The 15492-nt window shown below is 34.0% G+C and overlaps 1 protein-coding gene across 17 annotated transcripts in view; it reads left to right on the top strand.

Annotated features, from left to right (window-relative positions):
- EPHA6 (EPH receptor A6) overlaps positions 1 to 15492 on the top strand; it is an 870463-nt gene that overhangs the window by 338933 nt on the left and 516038 nt on the right. For all 17 annotated transcript variants that reach the window (XM_084989131.1, XM_021070704.2, XM_021070712.2 and 14 more), the window contains one exon: positions 13282 to 13437. In XM_084989131.1, the coding sequence (XP_084845257.1) occupies positions 13282 to 13437 (156 nt within the window). The remainder of the gene's footprint in view (positions 1 to 13281; positions 13438 to 15492) is intronic.

The raw sequence follows: 15492 nt of genomic DNA, 5'->3' as shown, positions 1-15492 counted from the left end.
ATTGACATGATGGGCCACATTAATTAAAAAAAAGGATATAAATCATGATCATCTCAATAGACACAGAAGAAGGATTTTTACAAAATTCAATATCCATTCATAGCAAAAATTCTCAACAAAGTTGGTATAGAGGGACATGTCTCAACATCATAAAGGCCATTTATGAAAACCCACAGGTAACATCATACACATCAGTGAAAAAGATCTCAAAGATCACAAGACAAGGATGTTCAGTATAATCATTTCTATTGAATACAGTATTGGGAGTTTCAGCCAAGACAAAATGGAAAGGAAGGAAAGGAGAGGAGAAGGAAGGAAAAGGAAGGGGAGGGGAAGGGAGAGGAGAGGAAAGAAAGAAAAGACACCCAGATTGGAAGGGAAGAAGTAAAATTGTCACTATGTGCAGATGACATGTTACTATATTTAGAAAACCCTAAAGACTCCACTAAAAAACTAATAGAACTAGTAAATGAATTCTCCAAAGTTATAGGATACAAAATTAATTTACAGAAATCTGTTGTATTATTTTATACTAATAATAAACTGTTAAATAAATTTTAAAAATCCTATTTACAATAATATCAAAAAGAATGAAATACTTAAGAATAAATTTAACTAAAGAGGTGAAAGACTTTTTCTCTGAAAACCGGAAGGTTTTGATGTAGGAAATTGAATAGCATACAAATAAATGGAAAAATATGCCATGTTCATGGATTGGAAAAATTAACAGTGTTAAAATATTCATACTACCCAATGCAGTCTACAGATTTAATGCAATTTTTTTTTTTATCAAAATACCCATAGCATTTTTTCAGGTAACTAGGACAATTGATGTTAGAATTTTTATGGAACCACAAAAGACTTTGAATATCTAAAGCAATTTGGAGGAAAAAAGAATAAATGAAGTATGACCTTCCCAGATTTCAGACTCTGACAAAACTACAGTAGTCAAAACAGCATGGTACTAGCACAAAAACAGACCATAGATCCACGGAATAGAAGAGAAAGGTCAGAAAGAAATCAATACACGTGTGGTCATTTAATCTATGACAATGGAGGCAAGCATATACAACAGGGAATAAGCAGTCTTTTCAATAAATGATGTTGGGAAAACTGAATAGCCACATGTAAAAGAATGAACTCAGAACATTTTCTCACACTATATACAAAATAAACTCAAAATGGATTCAAGATCTAAATGTGAAACCTGATGCCATAAAACTCCTAGAAGAAAACATAGGCAGTACACTCTTTGACATTGGTCTAGGTAATATTTTTTGGATCTGTCTTCTCAGGTAAAAGAACCATCAGCTAATGATGTAAATAATCATTTCAAGTTTCTTTGGAAAATAGGAAGGGATACTATCTGAATTCTTTGTTAAGGGCTAGATAGATTCAAATTGATCCTGTGCTCTGTCTATCTATAGTATTGTCTCAGTGTAATGGCATATACAAAAACCTTACTTTTAAGTAATTAACAATATAGTTGAAAAGACATTCCTCTTTATATCAAATTAAAAATAGCAAGTGTCAAAATATGATTTAGATGGTAATTTCAGTGGTAGCTTAGAGAGGAAGGAAAAATGTGCATAGGCATTGCTAGGAATACTTATATATAGATGTATGTATGACAAATATTTGTATGTACATATTTGTGTATATACATATATATTTATATAAGGATCATTGTTGTTTCAAGGTTTGGGCTAAAGAATCAGAAAATGGCTTCAAATTCTTGCTTGCTTATATATCATCTCTGTGACCCTGAGCAACTGTTATAGCCTTTGTCTCATTTGTGCAATGAAAATATTAATATCTACATCACTAATTTTTTATGTCTTAAATATAATAGTGTTTGTGAAACACCAATTTGTAGTGTATAATAAATTGTAATTATTTTATCAATTATCAATTATATCAATATGCTTAGTGACTCTATAAAAAGAAGATGTATGTTTTCTTGTTAGTAAAAGATTTTATAGTGTATAGTTCAGTATTTTTACATTAGTTTTTTGCAGTGTTCAGCTACAGAAATACCCCAAATATGTGACAGCAGGACATTCAGAATTGTCAGATTGAAGAATGGATTGTAAATTTGTTGCTAAGCCAGCAGAAGATATGCTTGTCTAACTTTACTGAAGTGTCAGAGTACATGAGACTTTGAGCAGTGATGAGTGAGTTTGGTCAAAATGTTGAAATCATGCATACAAGCCACTTTATGATGAGGCTATTCTTTATTTCTCTGTTGAAAGATAAAGTGTCTTGCTCACTTTTTCCATAAAATGAGGGGATGTATTTAGATAAAGCATTTTTTAATTAAATAAAATTTGGGGAGTACATTTTTTATTTCCAATGATCTGTATAAAGCCGTATGTGTTTTGCTTCTTAAAGAAAAGAACAGTTTCTAAAAGACCATAAAACCATTAGTTAAAACTGTCTTTGTCAATTAAATTCCACAAGAGTATATTTTTTATTACAACAATTATTTATAATCCAAATATCATCACCAATTGTCCTTTAAAAGTTGTGGTTCAGTCTTTCGCTGCTCTTTTTTATTCTTTTAATGGCTAACTCTGTGGCACATAGAAGTTCTCAGGCCAGGGGTCAAATCAGAGCTGCAGCCTCCAGCCTTCACCACAGCCATGATAACATGGGATCTGATCAGCACTTGTGACCTATGTTGCAGATCTTGGCAACTCCAGAACGAACCTACATGGTCACAGACACCATGTCTAATTCTTAACCTGCTAAGCCATAATGTGAACTATTTTCACTGCTCTTAATAACAAAGTAGTCATGCTGTTCCAAATGCAATGAGTGCCTAGTGTACTCTCTGATGAGAATTAACATTATAGATTGGAATGGAGCTAGGCTCAACTTTTGGCTCTTGTACCATGGGACCTTGAGCAAGTGTTCCAGATACTCAGCATTGCATAGGAACACGCCTTCCCCCAAACTTAGTGACTTAAAATGATAAACATTAGTTTTTCTTATAAATTTGGGCAAGATTCAGCAAGGACAGCTCATCTCTTCCTCATGCAGCATCAGCTGGGGCAGGTCCAGTGGCCTGGAGAATCTACATCCCAGGTAGTTCACTTACCCCCTGGCTGGAGGGTGATGCTGGTGTCAGCTGGGAGCTCAGCCACAGCCATGCACCAAAAGCCTAAGTTCTCCGTGTGGCTTCTCTTCATGGCTCTTTGGCCTTGCTCTTGGCATGGTGGCCAACTTCTTTTTTTTTTTTTTTTTTTTTTTTTGGGGAGGTTACCAGGCCAGGGGTCAAATTGGAGCTACAGCTGTGGGCCTATGCCACAGCCACAGCAATGAAGAGTCTGAGCCACATATGCAACCTACATCATAGCTCACAGCATTGCTGGATCCTTAACCAAACGAACGAGGCCAGGGATCAAACTTGCATCCTCATGGATACGAGTCATGTTTGTTATCGCCGAGCCACAATAGGAATTCCTAAAAGGCTACATTCTTTATTATCTTTTGTAACTAATTTTTTGTAGGAATAACTAAAAAAAAATTTGTATACAAAATACTTTGTACAACATCTGACTCGATCTGAATGTGTAGTACTTATAAATGGATTTGCTGTAGCTATTATTACTGATGTATCATACAGTGAAGCACGGGTTCTTTTCTCTTTGGTGATGATTTTATTTATTTAGAAAAGTAAATTTACTCTGGCTTAGGAGTATGTAAAAAAGGAATATTGAAATAAAAAGTTAGAAACTGTTATTACTGAATGTCCAAAAAAATAGTGAAATGGCAATAATCTTCTTCAGGACTGCAAGAAGTAGTTCCCCTGCAAGAAAGGTTGAATATTTTGAAGCATGATCCACAATTTATTATTATTATTATTATTATTTTATTTTATTTTTTTTAGGGCCATACCCATGGCATATGGAGGTTCCCAGGCTAGGGGTCAAATCGGAGCTGTAGGTGCTGGCCTATACCACAGCAACGCCAGATCCGAGCCACGTCTGTGACCTACACCACAGCTCACAGCAACGTCAGATCCTTAACCTACTGAGAGAGGCCAGGGATTGAACCCGAAACTTCATGGTTCCTAGTTGGATTCGTTTCCACTGTGCCATGACGGAAACTCCCACAAGTTATTATTAATATATTTGTATCTGATATTGAGATTTTCCTTCAGTAGTTATTAATAGGTTATTGTGGAAAAAACACAATATTTTATGCATATTTTACCCTTAGGTTTTAGGGGCTTTTTTCTTTTTCTTTTTCTTTCAATTCTCCAATATTCCCTGCCTTCTCTACTTATATGATAGCAAATTTTAATTTTCATAACTACAGAACAGCATCTAGGAAAATAGTAATGATACTGCCTATCCCAATTTATTAAATTTCCTGAGTTCTAACATTTTGAGAAATGATGCTCATCACATATTTTGCTGATATGTCATTCAAGTTTATCTAAACTTATGGAATATTGAGCACCTATGAGTAAAAAACAGTCAATTACATTAATATCATTTCCTATCACAGAGGACACAATTCAATATTTCATCAGATGATGAGAACTGCACAGCATGATATGCCAACTAGGATTCCTGGTCATCCCTTGACTTAGAATTCTCTAATAATAAAGATAAACCTAGAAAACATTGCTTGCAATATATAACCTAACAATTCAATTTTTAAAATAAAGTACGTAAAGAATAGGTCACACATTTCTTGATTCTGTTTTTTAGCAGACATAAATCTGTACATGTGGCACATGTGTGTGATAATACTTTCCAACTGTATTTCAGTCAACACCCAGAGACTTTAATTTTCTGAGGACAATTTCAAACATCAATAATGGCAATTATATGGCAAGATATGTACTTCATTAATATTAGTGGTATTTCAATAACTATACTCATTGTATGTACCTTTATTATATACTTTTCTATAAAAATTTGTTTGAACTTTTTAATACGTAACCTGTCTTTTGTGGTTATTTTAAGAAACAAAGTTCCTCAAATCAGAAACATATTTTTGAAATAGAAAAACTGTGTTTTAACTTATTTATTATGTAATTTTATGAGAATATTTATATATTTTACATTTTATTCTTCTAGCATTCTTGCTACTTGCAGCTGGTGTATTCTTAATTGCAAGGTGTAGTAACATCTTCTTCCTAAAATAAACAGAGAAATTTGTTTGCAGAATATATGAAAAAAATTGTTTTTAGGACATACAATATCCAATAACATAGGACAGTGATCCCTGATTAAATGATTATGTAGTACATGATATCTCCAATTCTGACTCTTTGGCCTACAAAGCCTAAAATATATACTATCTGTCCCTTTACAGAGAAAAAAGTTTGCTGACATTCTTTTTCCCTAGAATACAGTCCAAACTCAATTTAGCATTTAAATTTCTTCACAGTTGAGCTCATACCTATTTTTACAAATTTACCTTCCACTGCTATAGAAATTTGAAACTTCTTAGTACCCTCCACATATATCATACTAAATTTTAACAGCTTTCCTGAAATATAATTGATATGCAATTGGATTTACCATTTAAATTACCAGCTTAATGTTTTGATCATTTCCAGGTCATAGTGCAAGGAGGAGGGACCCTGACAGAACACAGTAAACTCCCTCCATGGATTGAGAAGACAGAACTAAGAGTCCATGCAACCCAAGACCCTTAGATTTCATAAGACAGTAAAAGAGGGAAAGGTACTTCTGTGAAAGGAATTCCAGAGATTTACAGAGGCTCTCCATGAGTGTTTACCTGAGTTTTTGCTAATAAACAAATGAAACAACAAGGGGGTAAAATAAAATGGTAGAAAGCATGAAATTAATCTAGAAGAATGCAGAAAAAGAAGAAAATGGAACAAATAACAGACAAATGGAAAACAAATGGCAAGGTAGACTTAAACTTAACCATGTTAGTAATTTACATTTAATGTATTAAATGTAAAAATGTAAATCCCAATTAAAAGGTAGGGGTTGCCAGATTGCATTAAGAAGAAAGGTGCAAGATCCAGGCTTTTACTACTCGAAGGAAACATATGTTAAATATAAAAACAAAAATAGGCAAAAATAAAGGGGCATAAGGAAACTTTTGAGGTTAATGAACGTAGTCACTCTCTTGCTTATGGCAAAGTTTTCGCAGTTGTATACAGACATCGAAACTTATCAAATTGTACACTTTATGTGAAGTTTTTTGCATATCAATTATATTTCAGTAAAGCTGTTAAAATTTAGTTATGACGTATGTGGAGGGTACTAAGAAGTTTCAAATTTCTATAGCAGTGGAAGGTAAATTTGTAAAAATAGGTATGAGCTCAACTGTGAAGGAATTTAAATGCTAAACTGAGTTTGGACTGTATTCTAGGGGGAAAAAGTGTCAGCAAATTTTTTTTTTTTTTTTCTGTAAAGGGACAGACAGTATATATTTTAGGCTTTGCAGGCCAAAGAGACAATATTGAGGATATCATGTACTATATAATTATTTAAAAATGTGAAAGTCATTCTTAGCTCACAAGTGGCGTAAAACCAGCAGACAGTGGCCAGATTTGGCTAAAGGGCAATAGTTTACCAATTCCTGCTGTAGTAAGTAGGGAGTAGTATGGTCATCTCTACCATTTAAAAATGTAGGCATTCCCATAATGGCTCAGCAGAAAACAAATCTGACTAGCATCTATGAGGATGCAGGTTCGATCCCTGGCCATAATCAGTGGGTTAAGAGTCCAGCCTTGCCATGAGCTGTGGTTTAGGTCACAGACATGGCTTGGATCCTGCATTGCTGTGGCTATGGTGTAGGCCAGCAGTTTCAGCTGCAATTCGACGGCTAGCCTGGGAACCTCCATTGCTGTGAGTGCAGCCCTAAAAAGACAAAAAAAAAAAAAAATGTAAAGAAGAGTAACTAAGGAGTAGATATGAGTAGGGAGTAAGCAGAGGTAGGAAGGCCTGAGATAAATGCAGTAGAAATGTGGATTTACCTAATAAAGCTGTAGCATTATTGAGGGAAACTAAAATATAGAATCACTATAGAGCTTCTTTATCCTTTTTTTTTTTTTTTTTGGTCTTTTTGCCTTTTTGAGAGCCCCTCCCTCAGCATATGGAGTTTCCCAGGCTAGGGGTCGAATGGGAACTATAGCCACTGGCCTACGCCAGAGCCACAGCAACGCGGGAAATGAGCCACGTCTGTGACCTACACCACAGCTCACGGCAACGCTGGGTCCTTAACCCACTGAGCAAGTCCAGGGATCGAACCTGCAACCTCATGGTTCCTAGTCAGATTCGTTAACCACTACGCCACGACAGGAACTCCTATCCATTCGTTCGTTGATGGACACTTAGATCTTGTCCATGTTTGACTATTGCGAATAATGCTGTAATAAACATAGGAGTACAGATATCTTTTTCATATTCTATTTTCATTCTCTTTAGATATATGCCCAGAAATAAGATTACTGGATTACCTGTAGTTCTATTTTTTTTACTTTATGAGGAACCTCCATACTGTTTTCCACATCAGCTACACCAATTTGCATTCCCACCAACAATACATAAGGGCTTCCTTTTCTCTACATTCTTGCCAACATGTATCTCTTGTCTTCTTGATAATCATCTTTCTTACAGGTGTGAAGTGATAGATCATTGTGATTTTGATTTGCATTTCCCTGATAAGTGACACTGAGCATAGTTTCATGTACCTGTTGGCCATTTGTATGTCTTATTTAAAGAAATGTATATTCAGTTCCTCTGCCTATTTTTCTTTTTTTACTTAACTGTTTGTTGTTATTGTTATTGAGTTGTATGAGTCCTATTTTAAGTATTAACTTTTTTCAGAATACACAGTTTGCAAATATTTTGTCCCATTCCATAGGTTGCCTGTTTGTTATTTTTTATTGTTTCTTTTGCTGTGCAGAGCTTTTTAGTTTGATGTAGTCCCACTTGTTTATTTTTGCTTCTGTTGCTGGTGGATTTACTGTCGTAATAATAATAAAAAATCATTGCCAAGATCAATATCAAGGAGCTTTTCTTCCATAAGTTTTGTAGTTTCAGGTCTTATGTTTAAGTCTGTAATCCATTTTGAGTTAATTTTTGTGTCTGGCTAGTTCCAATTTCATTTTTCTGGATTTATCCAGCTTTCCTGACATCCTTTATTGAAGCAACTATCTTTTCCATTGAGTATTCTTAGCTCCTTTGTCAAATATTAGTTGATTGTTTATGCAGCAGTTTATTTCTGTGCTCTCTATTCTGTTCCAGTGGTCTGTGTGTGTCTGTTTTTATGCTGGAAACATATTGTTTCAAGTCATACAACTTTGTAGTATAGTTTGAAATTAGTAAATGTGATGACTCTAGCATTGTTCTTCTTTCTTAGAATTGCTTTGGTTATTTGCGGTCTTCTGTGTTTCCATGCAAATTTTAAGATTATTTTTTTAAATTTCTGTGAAAAAATCATTGAAATTTTGATAGGGATTACATTGAATCTATATTTGGCTTTGGGAGGTATGGACATTTTAACAATATTCTTCCAACCTATGAACACAGGTTTTTCTTCCATTTGTTTATATTATCTTCAATTTCTTTATTAAAATCTTGTAACTTTCATTGTTGTAGGTCTTTCATGTCATTGGTTAAATTTATGCCTAATTTATTGTTTTTCATATTATTTGTGAATGGGACTTTTTATACATGAAGTCATTATAAAATTAATAGAAAAAAGTATACAAAAATGACAAATACAGGAGTTCCCACTGTGGCACAATGGGATTGGTGGTGTCTACAGCACTAAGACACAAGTTCATCCTTGGCCCAGCGCAGTGGGTTAATGGATCCCACATTGCCACAGCTCTGGCTAAGGTCACAGCTGTGGCTGGGATCTGATCCCTGGCTCAGGAACTCCATATGATATGGGGTATCCAAAAGTGAAAAACAAAAATAACATTAATATTGTTAATAAATAGCCCTTATAAATTAATAGAAAAGACAAGCAACCAATAGAAAAAGAACAAAGGATATAAAAGGCAATTCATAGATAAGAATAACCAAATGACCAATAAAATATGAAAAAAATGCAAAATTAGTAGCAATGTGGAAACTTCAATGAAGTAACAATTCTTAACTATTATCAAAAGGTAAAAGAGTGACTAATATTAATTTCAGGGATTAATAAGACAAAAGATTAGAAGTTCATTTACATTATTGTAAGTTTTAGAAGTGTTTATGAATGTAACATGGAAATATGTGTTAAATAATAACATACCCTGGCCCAGAACTCTTGGGAACTGAAATATAAGCATCATCACCAGGATGTTCACTGCAGCATAGTTTATAAAGTATTCTCTAAACTGGGAGGTTGTTAATACAAATACTACAGATGCATTACAATGAATTACCTACAACCATTGGCCTGGAGAGATTTCCATGTTATAATTGATAACTAGCAAAACAACCTCAAGTTAACTTACGATACTATATGAATGTTGAAAAATGGACAATACTAAATCCTTTTGATCATACATAGGTAAACATATATCTACACAGCAGTGTGTTGGCATTTTAGGAAAATGATATTTGAAGAGGAAAAAAGGAAGAAAAGGTGGAAATAAACCAAATTTCTAAATGATGTTTTAGAGTAAATGTCCATACAAAGAAGCATACATATTTTGATCTCATTTATATAAGCTTGAATGTTTGGAATATTGAAATAGATAATGAGTGAAGAATTAACCTGAAAGTCTATATCTGAATAGCTTTTTCTTAAAAAAATATTAGAAACACTGAATCAGATAATAGTTAACTTTCCAGGATTGGCATATGTTGGGAAGTAATCTTATTTTGGGTGGTTTGTTTCTTGGAAATGAAGTTTACATATCCTCTAAACATAGAAATATAGAAGTGGTAGAGAATAAAGAAGGATGTATAAGAAAGTAATTTAAAAGTTCTCAAGACATAGGTACTGATATCCCATTTTTAAGAGAAATACAAGTAAAACCTGAAAACACTAAAAGATACATAGAATGTTCATTCTACACACAAAGTTCTAGTAATCTCACATTAGACATTAGTGAATTAATCATTTATTCATTCACTCATTCAACTTTTCTACCATTTATAAAAACTAAGTATATACCTCAAGTATACTAAGCATTGTGGATATAAGAAAAATACGGAGTTCCCGTCGTGGCGCAGTGGTTAACAAATACGACTAGGAACCATGAGGTTGCGGGTTCGATCCCTGCCCTTGCTCAGCGGGTTAAAGATCTGGCATTGCAGTGAGCTGTGGTGTAGCTTGCAGATGTGGCTCGAATCCCACGTTGCTGTGGCTCTGGCGTAGGCCAGAGGTTACAGCTCCGATTTGACCCCTGGCTTGGGAACCTCCATATGCCGCAGGAGCGGCCCAAGAAAAAACAAACAAAAAAAAAAAAAAAAAAAGAAAAATACGACCCATGTCTGGCTTGTGGTAGTTAACAAGATGTTGAGGTGATAGTGTGATCAAGTAGTTATAATATGATTCAAGCTAAAAAGAGAGGTGCATGCTGTATACCATTAATGTGTGCTCTATGAAAAGAATGTTACTGCTGGGAGCAATGGTTTGCTAACATTTTAACAGCATAATCTTTAATTTTTAAATTATAGACTAAACCATAATATTAAAATAGAGAGTGCAGTAACTTAAGAATCCAAATTTATTTTATAAATTCAAAATTTTAAAGTTTTCAAAGGAAATTTTGAGTAAACATGTATTTGAAGTCAGGGATAGATGAGAGTTGCTGTAGCAGTCTCCAATTTTTATTTGTATTTTTGCAGTAGGCAAAATAATTTTTTAAAATTAAAACAAAAACAAATTTATATGGATAGTAATTTCAATTGGAAAGATTTTTTAATAGCTCACCTTGTAATATTAAAATAATCATTTTTGAGTTGTGGTTTAATCACTTTCAAGATTTTAATTACCACTTCCATCCCTTATAGTAATGCAACAAGCCAAAAAATAATCTATAAAATTGTAGTGAGATGAATTATACCATGATCAGAACATGCACTGAATAGACACACATTATCTTCTGCAGAAATTTAATTAGCAAAGTTCTCACATGCTGCCCAATTCAATAAAACAAGTATGTACTGAGCACCAACATTATGACAAGCACTGTGCCAGCCTGCCCTTGTGGTGCTTACAGCCATTAAACAGGTAATTGCCAAGAGACTACTAACATGGAAAAGGCACGGGTGCTTGAAGAAACTAGTCTAGGGAGTCAGGAATAGCTTTCTAGAAGATGTGAGACCTGAAAGATGACTAGGAGTTAACAAGATGAGTGGGTCATGGGGCGAGAGTGAAGAGAAGAGATTGTTCACAGAAGAGGCTCAAATCAGAAGAAAGAGCACAGTAAAGTCATACAAATAAATGGAGTCCCTCCGCAATTCATTCATTCATTCATTCATTTACCAAATACTCATTGAGGGCTAAATAATGCCTATCATTCTTTTAGGCCCTGGAGACACTTCAGTAAACAAAACAGACAAAACTCTCTGACCTCATAGAGCATACATTTTTAGAGCAAATGGCTAAAAAAAGTAAATTGAGTATTAGATGTTCTTTGGAGACAGGAAAATGAATGGAGAGTAATGTGAATTACTAGGGTAGGATGCAGTGGGAGTTGCAATATAAAAAAGGGGAATTGGGGGAGGCTTTATTAATATAGTAACATGTGAATAAAGACCTTATGTGAGGGACAGAGCAAACCATACAGACAGCTGGATAAGAGCAAGTGCTAAAGGCCCCATGGCAGGAGGATGCTTTAGGTGCCCAAGATTCTGAAGGAGGCCAGTGTATCTGGAACAGACTACTTGATACAAAAAGAGGTAGAAGATGCAAAGCAGGGTTCCAGGGTATGGGTGGGGAGCAAAATCATGCAATGCCTGGCAGTTGGCTTTACTCCAGGAGAATAGAGATCCATTGGAAGGCTCAGAGCCCAGTGTTAACATAATCTGATGTATGTTCTAAGGAGATCACTGCCTGCTGGGTTGAGAATAGACAGTAGAAGCACCTGTGGCGTATGGAAGTTCCCAGGCTAGGGGGCGAATTGGAGCTTCAGCTGCTGGCCTACACCACAGCCGCATGCGTGACATATGCCACAACTTGTGGCAATGTGAGATCCTTAACCCACTGAGCGAGGCTGGGGATCTAACCCACATGCTGACATACACTATGTAGGGTTCTTAACCAGCTGAGCCACAACGGGAACTCTTTTAAATAGAGCATTTTGTGGAACTGTATTGAGTTAAAATATGTAGTTTTTTAAAACATTTTTAACGTAATATATGTCAGTGGAAAATTATACTTATTTTACTTTGTATAGCAATGTTATTTAGAAAGTGGCCAACAGTCATTTCTTTGTGACTAGAATCAATTAAAACCCCACCCCACTCTTCAGGACAATGGATGCATATGTAGCATAGGATCCTTTTTCTTTGGTCTTCCATCCCTATGAAAATGTACACTGAAAAGGACAAAATGGAATTAAGTGAATAGAAAGTGAACTTCAATGAAATATTTTATCAAATAACTTCAGTCATTTACATTTAATTTTCATGATTTTTTTGTAAAACTTTAGTCAGCATTCAACATTCATGATTTTTGCCATATGTGCATAGCAAATGCACTTTATTTCCTTAATTTTTTTCTACCCACTTTTAAACTTAATTAAAAACATTTAAATGATTTTATCTCAGTATAATGAATAGAAATTTGTTTCCCAAAATAAAAATAATCATGGCAAAAATGAATTTATTTTATCAAACTATAGCTAGGTCCTGCTAAACTCTGTGATACTAAGACCAGCTCTCACTTTATTGAAAAAAATATTTAGCCAGTAAGAAAGATTTTAAAGATATACCAGCACTACCCTAAGACTTTCTCCTTGAGTACTCAGAGGGCTGAGGGAGAAATGAATTATAAATACATTTTAAACAGTGTGACTCAATGTTATTTAATGCCATCTCCCCAAACTACATAATCATCTCCCTTAATGTGGGCATGCCCACATTTTGGTAAGCACAGTTATTTTGCATATATGTGTTTCAGGTATGCATTTTAACATAATAACCTCAGCTAAGGTGTGTGAAGTACCCTTCATGTAACTTCATCCATTAACATTAGCATATAGCGACTTTTCTGTGTATATGTGACACTGAAGTCTGAGATCTAAAGTGTATGTAATTTAAAATATGTTGTACATGTACAAATAAAACTGCTCTAGCAGTAATAAAAATTTATTTTTTCCTATTTTCACAGCTTGCAGACCAGGATTCTATAAAGCATTTGCTGGCAACACAAAATGTTCTAAATGTCCTCCACACAGTTTAACCTACATGGAAGCAACTTCTGTCTGTCAGTGTGAAAAGGGTTACTTTCGAGCTGAAAAAGACCCGCCTTCCATGGCATGTACCAGTAAGTCTATCCATTTTGCATTTGAAAATCCTGTTTCCAACGCTTTTGGTCTTTTTATTCTAAATTATTTTAAAAAGTGAATATACAAAGTCTTATACTGTCAGTACTATTTATCTTTAATAACAGTCATGGAAAAAATTTTCTCTTTCTTAGTGTAATTGCTTTTCACCTGCTTGCAAGGTGAAATGTATTTATTACTCAAAAATCATATTGATCCTTGACATACAAATACTAGCCCTGGTTTAGAGGCCTTTCAAATATTTCCTAACCATAATCTGTCCTTAGGAAGTTAAAGCAGTTTGTTTACCTGATAATTATAAGCAAAACTTCTGTTCTTTGCTTCAACCCTTGAACATTTGAAGGCACATCAATTCACAGCCACCAAGTTTGCTATGTGGAGGAACTTCAGTTTGGACCTTTGAAAGTTATCATGCTATTGTTATACAGAAAATTTGGAGAGTTTCTTGACATTTGTCTTTAAAGGAAGATATTTTTGAGTTTGTCCATATTTTACCTTCCTTTCTCTGCAATTTTTGGGTTGGAACCAATAGAATATTAAATGTAAATGTGAAGATCATTTTAATGAATGTACTGAGAATTTTAAATTATTTGTATTCATTAAAGTATGCATTAAAGTATCATGAGCTATCTGTACACTTTAAAAATAAAAATAAATATATTAATGCATTGCTAAGCTATGCAAAATTAAAACGTCACCTCTTAGTTGTAAAAGTCTTGTTAAATACATAAATAAGTGAGGATTCTCCCTTTTTTGATGAATTGGTGCAAAAATGTTGCTTATCTTATATAACTCTGTAGAGGCAGAAATGGATTGAAAATTATGTAATTCCGCATATTCTTTAGAGATAATAGAGATGTTCCATTTCTTTGAAATGATGCAGTTTATAGGTTTTTGTGCATTACTACAGACTTATAAAACAAAATATTTTTGTAGAATACATTTAATAAAAATGTAACACATTCATTAGTAAATGTAATTTTTCTTTTCTGATTATAAATGTTGAGTGATTACTTTCTTCAGAAAATTGTAGCCTGAGAAACTGCTACCTAGTTTTTTTCTTCTAGGAGCATATTCTAAGTTTGTAAATGGGAAAAGAAAAACTCTAAATATAATTTCTCATCTAATTGTGGAAAAAATTTTGAACGGGAAAAGATTTTTTAAATATGTAATCCTTTTTTCATGATTTCTGTATATTATATTGTGGACAACTTGCTCTAGCTGAGGTGGTTAATATTTCTCAGAACCTAAATCAGAAATTGAAAGGAGCCTTCTTAGGTGTGTGATAGAGAAGAATCTCCTCTTTAATTTTCTTAGAAGGCCATAAATAGACAATTGACAAATTGAAGGAATAAATTGGTTCCCATCAATATAACCCTTCAATGAGGTGGCAGAGTAGGTCCTTGGGAAGGTTTAATTAGTTCTTTGAAACTAATTAAGGAAACAAATATGGAATGTAATAAGGTGTATGAACTCCAGTCCAGAAGCTCTTCTCTCAAGTCTTTTCTCTGCTACTTCCTTGAGGACATTTTTGCCTTGTTTTAGCAAAAACTTAGCGTAGTGTGCTAGTAATTCACCATCTTTTAGAGCCAGACTATCTGAATGTGAATCTTGGCTTTGATACTTATGAGCTATGTAAACTTAGGCCAATTCTTTAACCTCTCTTTAACCTCTGTTGCACCACTCATAGTGATAGTAATAGTACCTATCACTCTGTTATTATTAATAATGATTAAATAACTTAATATTTGAAAAGTACTAAGAATAATACCAGACACATAGTAGGTGCTATGTAAACATTTAATACAGAAAGGTGTTATTCTCTTACAATTCACTTTGGAATAATTTTGACAAGTTAGATTGAAGCTATTAAATACTTTATGTTGTCAGTATGGGCTCATAGCTTCCATCATCTGCATTTCTACAAATTGAAAGAAATAACCTATTGAATGTGTAAGAACTTTTCACAAAATATGTTAAGTCCTACACCTCTATGCATATCGGATATCAGTAAAGTTTTTTGAATTATATTCTGA

This window comes from Sus scrofa, chromosome 13 (assembly GCF_054392235.1).
Source record: "Sus scrofa isolate SSC_HxYL_T2T_F1_AM1 chromosome 13, Sscrofa_HxYL_maternal_Yorkshire_Landrace_v2.0, whole genome shotgun sequence".
Lineage (NCBI taxonomy): Eukaryota > Metazoa > Chordata > Mammalia > Artiodactyla > Suidae > Sus > Sus scrofa.
This window is presented reverse-complemented; position numbering and strand designations above follow the sequence as displayed.